At 39.2% G+C, this 11,900-nt stretch overlaps 1 protein-coding gene across 1 annotated transcript; it reads right to left on the reverse strand.

The window, feature by feature from the left end:
- Positions 1-17: 17 nt before the first annotated feature.
- Positions 18-8,987, reverse strand: LOC149021766 (uncharacterized). The gene is made up of 3 exons (XM_089149960.1): positions 8,744-8,987; positions 8,148-8,578; positions 18-1,261 (listed from the first exon to the last, which is right to left on the reverse strand). Exons 1-3 carry the CDS (start codon positions 8,838-8,840, stop codon positions 305-307), a joined length of 1,485 nt encoding a protein of 494 aa, XP_089006086.1. The 5' UTR covers positions 8,841-8,987; the 3' UTR covers positions 18-304.
- Positions 8,988-11,900: the final 2,913 nt, after the last annotated feature.

An 11,900-nucleotide genomic window follows, 5' to 3' on the forward strand; every position in this document is an offset into this window, starting at 1 on the left:
GAATGATGATTCCATAATGTAATCGCATGTAGAAATTAAAGAAGCCACTATTATATTGGACAAATAACCCAAAAAAGTTGGGACAAAACAAGGATTGCATAGCACTTGATTTTAATTTACAAAGAGGACTAGTCTGATCCTCGTGCAGAGATCCAATCCATCATGGTTCCAACTTCACACGACCAAGTTCTCTTAAAGACATTCACAACATACATTAAAGCTGGGGAAGAAATAAAACTACCAGTAAACATTAAAGCAAGGATGAATTTTAATTCATATGCCCCTTGACTGCACCCACGGCAATTTAAGATGGGCTTACTTGATCCTTTGGTAACTCCAACGCTTCATCAAAGCTTGATCTGTTGTCACCCATGTCTACTTTGCCTAATTCATCTTTGTTTGCATCACCTTCCTCTCTGCTGTCAACCATGTCTATTTTGCCTGATTCATCTTTGTCTGCATCACCTTCCTCTCTGCTGTCAACCATGTCTACTTTGCCTGATTCATCTTTGTTTGCATCAACTTCCTCTCTGCTGTCAACCATGTCTATTTTGCCTGATTCATCTTTGTTTGCATCACCTTCCTCTTTTTTATCGGTTTCTACAGATCCATCTACTTCCCGTTCTACATTTTCTGTGATCTCATTTGTCTCTTCAGCTTTGGTGTCTACATTTTCAGGCTTCTCATGCGCAGACTCTGATAAGGTGGTTGTGCCTGGAATGGATCCATTTTCCTTCTTCAGTTTCCCCAACAGGAACACATGCTTCTTTCCCTTCTCGTGACAGGTCATAACCTTCCGGCCGTGGGTACCCACCTGACACATCTCACACCAAAATTTGAACTTTTTCCTTGAAGCTTCTAGCTTCTGCTTTTTGTGCACTGGTGCATCTCCATCTTGCTTGACATGCTGCTGCTTATTACCTACATGTTTCTTTCCCTTCCTTTTATTTGAACTCTTGCTTGTATTTGTAGTCTTTGTTGGCTTATCGGTTGCCTTTGTTGAAGGAGTTGAACCACCAGTGTTCTTGCTTGTATTCTTACTTGCTAGAAGAGCAGCTTCCTTGGCCTTGTGCTTTCTCCCTTGGACATGATCATTCAGACCCTTCTCACTTGTTGCACTAACTTGACACAGAGCACAACTCCATTCCTGTTGTTTCTTCTTTGAACCAACCAAAGGAAGCTGACCTGCACCTATTAGGGCTGATGGTGGTTCCAAAACTTTCCTCTTCAATCCAGCTAGACTAGAATGTGTAGGCTTTGCCTGCAGTCGGACATGGAATAACAACCCATAATTGCAAAACAACAGATTCATTAGGCTGTCACAAAGTTCCAAGTGTGAATCAATCCCTGGTCATAGATACAATACATAATGCATTTCCACATAAACAAAAGATTCATTAGGCTGATACAAAGTTCCAAGTGTGAATCAATCCCTGGTGATACAATACATAATGCATTTTCACATAAACAAAAGATTCATTAGGTTCAAACGAAATTCAAAGTGTAAATCAATCCCTAGTCACAGATACAATACAGAATCAGGGAGAATTCATTTTTCAGCTTTTTTAAAAAAAAAGAAAGAAAGAAAGGAAAATACTGATATTATATCATATAAGACTCCAAAGGGAACATGATCAGTTGATACTTAATGAAGACAATACAGTTTGGAACTTAGTAAGGAAGATGATCTAAAAGGAAGTACCATCAAGATGCCTTTCATTCTCCAACTAGAAACTGAACTGCAGTTGCATTTTTGATGTCATCAAACCATCTACCATTCATCAATGATAACAAACTAAAAGGGAGGAAATAAACAGAAAATAAAGGGAATGGGGCTAATTTTCTGCCCAAAAATTTTAAAAGAGGTTATGCACTATTGTTCAAATTTATCCCAATAGGATCATCTTTAAGGCAACATTTGTGAATTGCCTTCATTCTGAACCATAAAATCAGTGTAAGTTTTTCATGGACTACATGGACAAGAGTAAGAAACTCATGTACTAAAGGAGAACAAGAATAACTAAAGAATGTAGGACCCAAATACAATTGGCAGTGTGGCCCTTTCTTTTTCCTGTGTGTGTGAATGGTAATCAAGGCGGTAAGGCGACCATTACATTTGGTAGGATAAGAGACTATGGCCATACCAACAAGTCTGAAAGAGACACCCTTTAAGTTTCCATGGTACTCAAGGCGACCAAGGAACTTGGACGCCTAGGACACTTTGATAACCATGTGTGTGTCTTCTTTATTATTATTATTATTATTCTATTTTTTGGGTGGGGGAGAGATGGAAGAGGAATGCATCATGACAGGAGACTGCACATCTATGCTTATTTTCCTCCACATTTTCCTCCCTGCAGAATTGCGTTTCTTTTGTTGGTCCACAAGTTTAGGTTACAGACCACACTTTAAGAGATGGATTTGATATGTAGAGTGGAATCAACAGCTTCCTTTGAGAAAGAGCTATACTGAAGTAGTGTTGGACTTTCACAACTGATGCTTTATGTCATGGACTGAATGACCTCAAAACAGTTATAAGGCAAGCTCAAAAGCGTCCATGAGGATGATGCCAAAATTAAGAAGGCAAAGCTTCAGTCTCATGGGCACAGGTGGACAGCATGGAGGTGAATGAGGAAAGTACTAAAGGCTACATGTTGAGGATTAATGAAGCTGCAAATGCTACCAGCTTAGGGAAGAAAAAAGATTCTGTGAAAGTGAAGAAAGTACTTGGATCTTTACCTCCCAGATTTTATTCCACAGTCCCAACCACTGAAGAGGCAAAAGGCTTGCATTTGTTCAGCATGAATGAATGTGTGAATCTCTTAACTACTAAGGAGATGAAGATTGGTAGAACCAAACCGACAAGAAAGCACCCAATGTACAAAAAAGGCAAAAATCAAGTAAAAGTGATGATGGAAGCTGTGAAAATTAGATGGAAGTAGACTTCATATGTTTGCAGCAAGTTGATAAAGGACAAAGGCAAGTAAAGTGGATGTTACCTTTCAACTACTTCAATGTTGGAGGCGTAGGACATTTTACTGCAATATGTCCACTCATAGGTAAAGAGGACAAAGATACATTTAAAGGAAGCAGGAGAAGACCGCCCGAGAGAGACTCGCCACCGAAAGAGAGACTCGACCACCGGGAGACCGGCGAGAAACAAGCGCAACCGGGGCCCACCGGGGGTTTAGGGCCCAATGGGTGAAACGGAAGCAAAAGGCCTGAACACGGGGGCCTGGATTTGTCAAAACAACCCAGATGATTTCTAAGCACCCAAGGGAAACCGAAAGAGAGGAAGGAAGCAAGATACAACATGTAAAAGAACCTTAAAGCATAAAATGAAAAGCAAGATATCAAAGCACAACTAACCAAGTTACAAATCCACCAAGAGTACAAACCAATCAAGAATAAAAAAACAACCATGAAGTCATATAAGTCATTAAACAAAATCATAAGACAAGAGAGAATGATTGATCTTCCGTTGTAGATGTGTTAAGAGAGGCAGGAAATCAGCCAAAACCACAAAAAAGGCAAAATGAGAGTCCGCGAGACCGGGCGAGAAGGCGAAAGGCGAGATAGGCGAGATATGGGGTGCGAGTGGCGAGATCTCGGCGAGATTCCCAACTCGCGATCTCGACCTCAATCTCGCTCGCCAGGTGGAAACGAGATATCTCGCGAGATCTCCCACCATGAAAGGAAGTAGTGACAGAATATTGCAAAACTTCAAAAGGGGTAAACCCAGAAGAAGAAGCTTCCTCTCAAGGAAGCATACCCTGAAGATGCTTCCAAAAATAATGGGAATGAGGACCTGCCAATGGCCCTTGAAGAAGTAGTAGAAACAAGAAGCTGAAGTTACCTTGAAGGTGAAGTAGGTCTTTATCCCTATTCCCCTACAAATAACAGCTACAATAAGCCAATATCTACCCCCCTGGCCACCCCGAAAAAGGGAAAATTTATGTGTACTACCCCCCCCCCCTTGACTTAAGCTAAATTAAGAACAGGGACATGATTTGGAGAAATCACCTTGTACACCCTCTAATTTCCCCAATAAGATGGTACATAAGTACATTAACCGTTCGTTAGACAGTGGCTCTTCAGTGATGACATGCTCCGAACATGGGCTTGAAATGACCTTTCCACCCTCATCTTCCCCCATTCCTTTATTCTACATTAACCCTGTTTCTGTCTCTCTCCATAAATCCCTCCAGAAACTTCCCTTGTTTTCCAGAAACCATTTTACAGGTTTGATCCCCATCAAGCTAGGCAGATCTGGAAAATTCTTGACACTTGGATCTCTCAAAAACCAACTCTCTGGGGCTATCCTTCCTCATCTGGGAAAGATAAAGTAGTCACAGACTTTGGACATGTCCTTCAATCCTCTGGGTCTTGTGAGCATACCAGAGTGGTTTGCAAGAATAAATCTTTTCGGACTTGTGACAGCAGGAACAGACATCGCGGGAAAGTTCCCCTAATGGTTGTAGTCATGCTCTGCATCAGTCCTCGATCTATTGAGCAACAGGTTGACAGGGAAAATGCCTCCTCGGATAGAAACATGACCAATTTACCGTTTCTCAAGAGCCTGGTGCTTCTGATGGACCTGGATGTCCAGGCCAACCGGTTCAGAGGCAACTTGGGATTAGTGTTCTCCATTAATTCACTGGGGCACTTCATCTCTATCGGCATCTCTTGTAATAAGTTACAGAACCGATAGATGAGGGCATTGAAGATAAAGTCTTGGTTGACCTCCATCGAGTGACTGGCAACATCTCATAGTTGGGGGCTCAATACCAACATCACCGGGGAAACTGAGTAGGTTGAAGGAGCTGGAGATGGCAGAGAACAGGTTGTCTGGAATGATACAGTAGAGATTAGGCAGGCTAAGGAGTCGGCATCCATCACTTTGTCCAAGAACACTAGACACTGAGGGGAGTTTGTTGAGGAATTCAGGAGATGACGGGAAACAGGGTCAAGGTACAAGAAAGAAATTGAGGAAGATGAGGGTACAAAATTCATTTCAAGTTCCAAGTTAGAAGCCATTGTCTAATGGGCCGTTAATTTAGTATTTTAAAAATAAGAGGATGTGCAAGGTGATTTCACCAAACTTCGTCCTCTTCTTAATTTAGCCTAACTCTAGGGGTGTATGCATGATTTCCCCAAAAAAGTAAATGAAAAAAGATGCTATATCAAAAAATCAAAGAGAAAATAAGACAGATGAATTACTACAATATGCAGAAATCAGAAGATGCCCGTTGAGATTTTTCATATATGTGGATATTTCAATAGATAGCAATCCAACCTGGTTCAACCAATTGAACAGAAAAAAGAATAGCAAAAATAAAACAAAGTACGTCAAACAAAAAGGTCAACTTTTACACCAAATGAATTTTTTTGCTAGCATATAATGTTGCTTTTTCCCATGACTCCAATCAATAAGATTTATTATAGTACGTGCTCTTAAAATAAATAAATAAATAAAATTCTCTCACAATAGAATACCTTGAAAATGGGTCTACAGCCTAACTGGTTGGTTCAACAGTTCAGTTTGTCAATTCATCTGTCTAATGTGGATAGTCTTTGATGCAGTCAAAGGTTTCAGTAAGCATGTGACATCTGGGGTTTAGGATGATGAAAATGATTGATCACAATTCTAGCAGTCTGACCATCTATGCTCAGGTGTGGCCTTCAAAGACTAGCTAGAACTGTATGATCTGCACATTTTGCAGCCATACTAAACCTCAATACCACTAGTTTATGGAAAGCATTGACTTGATCTAAGACTATCCAGACGGGATTTGTTTAACAAACAAACTGAACATTTGAACCATTCAATCAGACCCTAGGCACACAATCAGGATACTGTAGAGTAAGAGAACACAGGTTAGATAACAAATTTAGAAAGCCTCAAGCTCAAATCTTCGTATTTGAGCAAGGTTCAGATTTGTATTTCCTTCACCCTAAGCCTATAATCCCCTACCCACAGGGTTTTGTAACCCTAGCCAAACCTTGATCTCTGCTGTAACTCTCTCTGCGATAATTTTATTCATCAAAACTCACGGGTTACAAGCGATAGGCTGTGATTATAGCCTTTATTAGACAAACGGTACTCAATTTTGAAACATACATTAAAAAGGACTTCTACTAAACTCCTTCTAGGCTGAGTCAAATAACAATGAGAATTAGACTCCTAATAAAATTTTCAATGTAACTAGACTCAGTTGGGCTCAAATTGAACTGCTCAAAGTGACAAAAATGCCCCTGCTGTCAAACCATGCTGCTTGGCAGCGCCCTGGGCTGCTAGGCAGCAACCCCTGCAACTGCTTCCTCCTCAAAAGCACCCCCACCCTGCCTGCCTGTGTTTCAGTTGGTTCCAGCTTTTGTTTTATGATTTGATTAAGAGTCTTTCTTCCTTTTTCTGTGTCTGTGAGCACTCGTGGAGCCAAACTTTTTTTAATTTTGAATGACTGAAATAATTCCTATGCTGCTGTTGCATGCCAAAAGGGCAGTCTGTACTGATGTGATCCGTTTCTTTCATTATACTTTCTCAAACTCTTCATCCTAGGTATGGTTTCATCATTAACTTTCTGTTAGACAGGTTTTTCTTTTTCTTCTTTGCTGCTGCTCCTTACTTTCTCATATCTTCTTAATTTTTTTAATTGTTATTTCCTTGTTATTTATGATGCCATGAACTGGGGAATTTACTAAACCAAAAAAAGAAACTGTATATGACAGATTGGTAGATATCTTCTCCGAAAGTTTGCTCATAAAGATGCCATTACGGATTCATCAATTATGCCTCAAACAACCGCAATGCCTTTTCTTCACAAAAAATTGATTCTTGTTGTAATGATTTTGTGAAAATACATTAAAAGGAACAAAAGCATCTTCAGCACTGGCAGGAGTTGGATGAGCCTCATTGGGGTCTCATGTAACTTTGTGGGACATCAGGTTTTTTGGTTGCCTTCAGTCGAGGATGGTTGCAGATGTGACTCCCCAGTTGAAAACTTGAAATATACTAGTGTGGAAGAAATATGATTTGATTCTTTACTTTTCTTTTCGATTGGAAGGATAGAATAAGAACTTCATGTCATAACAAAGGTAGCAAATATATATTAAGAAATTAACCTTCTGACATTACTACTTCACAGCCATTCATTAATGGTAGAGGGTTTGTTTGTTTAATTGTTTTACTCGATAAAGGGAACCACTGGCACATGAAATACTTACTGGATTACACTAAGTTACCTCAAAGTGGCATTGATAGTTTGCAAGATTTTTGTTGTAAGCTTGCTTGTTTTCTGTTTAAGTAAAACACTTTTTACAGTGGACATGAAAACTTATCATTTCATATGAAAGAGCAAGCAAGATCTAGGGAATGCATAACGATAAATCACTTTCAAATTATTTTTCAAAACCCTATTTTACTCTTCTTAGAGAACATGGGCGACAAAACAAGGGGTGACCAAAAGAAGCTTACAACTACCCAATTCAACATTTCGGATATAACTATATGCTTAAAAATTTGTTCTAAATTCAAGAAATATGCATCCTAAAGTCAATGCCATTGGCACAGAAAACAACTGCAAAAGATATGCCAGCCTTAAGGTGGCATCCTAAGCCTATACAGAACTTAAAAATAACGTCCAACAGATCTAGAATAGTGTAAGAGAGACCATTCCTGGCCCAACATTTCTCTACACACGAGGAAGAGTTTAAGTTAAGTCACCTCTTCCAAAAAGTAAAAAAAATGTACATATTTAAGTGAATCCCAGTTTGCATTTCAATGAAAACAAAGTGTACAGAAGAAGAGACAAGCATAGGGCCAGCTCGAATATACTATTAACTGGAAAAGGGGAAAAATGAATATCGAAGCTCAGCATGGCATGCATGAAACAAAACTTATCAGGAAATAATACCATTGTTACGACAGTATAACAAGAACATTTACCTAAAAGCAAATACTTGAGCATCAAACAGTTCAAGGATCTTGAGGTAATTGTAGTATAAGTAAAATAAAAGAACAGAGTTTCATAATTACAAATACAATTTTAAGCTTTTAACGCAGAACTGAAATATGGTAGTGATCTCCCGTCAAAAATAAAAAATAAAAAAATCAAGAAGAGATTGAAAGTGTAAGATTAGGCACTCACGAAGAAAAGAACTGGGGTTTTGCAGCCATCAGAAAGAGGCTTAAAATCTGGCATCCTAGGCTCTGTACTTCTCTGTAGCGGAAGTTTCTCCAAGGACCCAACATCAGAAGGAGGCGGCAATGAGAGCGTCTCCTCAAGCTTAGCTCCCTCAGCTTGGTGCATGCCAGCATCAGCACGACTAGAAAACCCAGAAAAACTCTCGTCGAGCTTATTACTACCCTCTGGATGAAGCATCAAGGTGAGCCTTGGATCAGCCCTTAACACTGAAGCTGAAGAAGCCAGTAAAGGAAAACCATGGGAATGAGCTCTTCTTTGCAAAGCCAACTCTCGCTCCATGAGCAACTCTCTCCTGACCTCTAGTTCAAGAGCGCGCCTCTCTTCAGCGATTATCTCCTCTCTGATCCTCTCCTTCTCGAGCTCCCGATGAAGAGCTGGTTCAACATTCATCAGATTTCTCAAAAAACCATCTCACTTTTCATATAACCAGTTGAACTAAAAAATTATACCCCAAAAACAGAAGAATCTCCCGGAAAATCGAAATCAGATTCTTTTTCAAAAAGAAAAAAAAAAAAAAAAAGAGAGGAGTTTATAAGTACCGCGCAATGCTTGTTCAGTGAAGTAGCCATCACCGGAAGAAGCAGAAGAGAAGTATGGTGGAGGCTTGTCGTTGTCAACCTTTTGATTGAATTCCATGGATAAGTTGCAGAGGATTCTGAAAGATAGAGAAGTACCCTAGAGGAATAGAAAAACAGAAAACTAGTTTGGATTCTGAAATGAAGAAGTAAATAGAAAGTAGAACAGTAGAAAAGGGAAAGTGAAATGCCCTAAAACCAGGAAAGGCTAGGGTAGGTAAGATGAAATACACCGACAGTTTAAAACTTAAAACGTATATATAAGGAAGGTAGTTAAAAGAAAATTAAATTTTGTCTCCGTACACCCGTGAATGATGTTATCTACTCTGACAGCGTTTGGTCAATCGAGGTCACTATTTGGTCAATTGGACATTCTACTTCTGGGTGGACATTTAAATGGTCCCCACTCTGTACAAAGTGGCAGCCTTTATACTGAAATCTAGCGTGTGCTCAGATCCTCGAAATTTACGTTCGGATCTAACGGCAAATATTCCAGTACGGATTGCTTGGACGTTTTGATCATCTGACGTGTGTAAATGGGATGGATAACCTTTTCCTTTTCTATCCATCGGTGAGGTTTGTGGTAAATTATGCTTACCACATATTTCTCTACTGTCCATTTCACTGTACATTTCGGAAAGGTATCAGTGCTTGTAGAGGCAATAAAGCAATCTTACCAAAAAACACAAAAAAGGCAATAAAGTAAAGAGGTCGTGGTTGGAGCTTTATCGGTGCATTTTAAAATTTTACCATTTATGTTTTTGGGAAGAGTAGCTGAGAGCACGTTTGAATTTGTTACCAGAACCATCCTAAATTTCTACCGTCAAAATTTATTAACTAAATCTAAATCATTCTATAAAATTTCTATTTTTTCTCATCATTTATATGTTAATTAAGATAACCTTTTATCAGGTTAAATTTATAAGAATAAATAAATAATAAAAAAACAAGGCTGATGGTTAGAGTAACGGTTAAATTTCTTCTTCCCTCTACACCTTCTCTATCTTTTCTTCTGTTCCCTTTCCATCTCCATCTCCATCGACTCTTAAAATTCTTTTATCTGCATTCGTCAAGTTTGGACCCTTTAATTGTAGTAATTCTTTTGATGTCATCTTAAAGAAGTGAAAACGAAAATTTTGTTTTTTCCACTGTTTTTTGCAGATGATACGTTCTTGTTCTGCAAAGCCGATATTGAAGAAGTGTTGGCCCTAAAAGCTGTCCTAGAATTATTCTTAGATTTAACAAAACAAGAAGTAAATTTTGAGAAAAGTGGGGTGTTCTTTAGCAGGAATGTACAGAATGATGAGAAACGGGGGATATTATCAATCTTAAGAGTCTCATAAATCAAGGGAGAGACTATGTATCTTGGATCAACTCTGATGCCAGGAAGGGCGAAAGCCAGATTACTACAATCAATGGTGGATCGGATGACCAAGAAGATGTCTTTCTGGAAGGTGACCAACTTATCGTTTGCAGGGAGGGGAGTTATAATCCAAGCATCCATTCAGTCTATGGTGCTCTACCAAATGCAATGCTTAAGATTCCCCAAGAAGACATGCAAAAAAATCGATGCAATCTGCCAAAGATTCTGGAATGAACAACCTCATAAAACCAACCATTTAAATCTCATTGCATGGGGAAAGTTCTGCCAACCAAAATCATTAGGAGGAATGGGTTTTTAAAAAATGGAAGACTACAACTCTGCGTTGTTACTGAAGCAAGGCTAGAGAATAATTTCTAACCCAAACGCGGTATGGGTGCTAGTCTAAAGAGCAAAGTACTTCAATAACCGAAGTTTCTTTGATCCTAAGGTATCGGGGAAAAAAGGGTCTTGGGTTTGGAACAGTTTCACAAACATTATTCCTTAGCTAAAGAATATGGTGACTCGAAAATTCGGGATGGTCGGACAACATCATTTTGGTTTGATCCATGGAACCACCAACAAACAAACAATGGAATAAAAGAGAAGGATTTCGACAGATGGCCAAGATATGCAACAATGGCAGACGTGGCAAATGAGCTACATATTAGGGAGATATCTTCTACTTCTTCTATCCCAACCCCTATGATTACGATGCCAACTCTCTATGAGGACCAGGAAGACTCTTGGTCTTCGTCTCTTTCTCCAAATGGAGAATTTTCGATTAAGCTGGCATTTTGTGAAATTGTGAAACAACGTTTCACGACACACAAACACCAATTTACAAATTGGTGGAAAAAAAATGTGGAAACTACCAATACATCCCAAATTTAAAGTTTTCTTCTGGCGTGCTTAAATGCAGGGTTATCGGTAAGAGCAAAGCTAGATCAATGGATAAACATTCAACCAGAGTGCAGACTTGCGGGAAAGAAGATGAAACAACATGGGCATATCTTCATCTCCTATGAATGGGGAAAAAGAGTATACGCGGCAAGACCACTGGCGCTCCGTACAGAAAATTGGGCGGATACGTCCATGCTAAGCTGGTGTCACAATATGGGTGCATAGTTAGAAAAGGATAATTTCCGCTGGTTTATGTCGGTCTTCATTATAACTTGCTATTTCATCTGGAAAGAAAGAAATGGAAGGGTTTTTAATTTAAAACAACCTAACCCAGCGCAGGTTTTAGGAAACCTAAATCATTGGATCCAACTGTTAGATCTAAAAAAGGAAAATGATTGTGCACAATTAACTAGAATCTACAATAATGCTAATCTACAAGAACAATGTCATAGTTGGTGCAAAATCATACCAAGAACTAACAAAATTGTTTTAATGTGTGCAAGGGTTCCTAACTAGCAGTTAGATGGAGCAGGCTAGAGCACGGGGTTATGTATAGATGGACATATACAGTCTGTTAATTTTGCAAAGGAAATACGAAAAACATCTTGGAGGCGACTCTAAAAGGACTACAGATAGGAATGAACAAGGCTATAGGAATTGGATTACAAGTACAAGGAATTTGGACCAATAATGCACAAGTAGTAGCACTATTACCATGGCCCTCAAGAGAGACATAGACTTTAGGGGAACTACACATGCTCATGGATTACAAGTACAAGGAATCTGGACCAATAATGCACAAGTAGTAGCACTATTACCATGGCCCTCAAGAGAGACATGGACTTTAGGGGAACTACA

This window comes from Hakea prostrata, chromosome 3 (assembly GCF_041222555.1).
Source record: "Hakea prostrata isolate BN-2017 chromosome 3, UWA_Hpros_2, whole genome shotgun sequence".
Lineage (NCBI taxonomy): Eukaryota > Viridiplantae > Streptophyta > Magnoliopsida > Proteales > Proteaceae > Hakea > Hakea prostrata.

Coding starts and splice junctions, on each gene's coding strand:
- LOC149021766 (XM_089149960.1), bottom strand. CDS start 8,840: ATGGAATTCAATCAAAAGGTTGACAACGACAAGCCTCCACCATACTTC. Junction 8,579..8,743: donor CACTGAACAAGCATTGCGCG/GTACTTATAAAC, acceptor ATGTTGAACCAG/CTCTTCATCGGGAGCTCGAG. Junction 1,262..8,147: donor AAACCCCAGTTCTTTTCTTC/GTGAGTGCCTAA, acceptor GTCCGACTGCAG/GCAAAGCCTACACATTCTAG.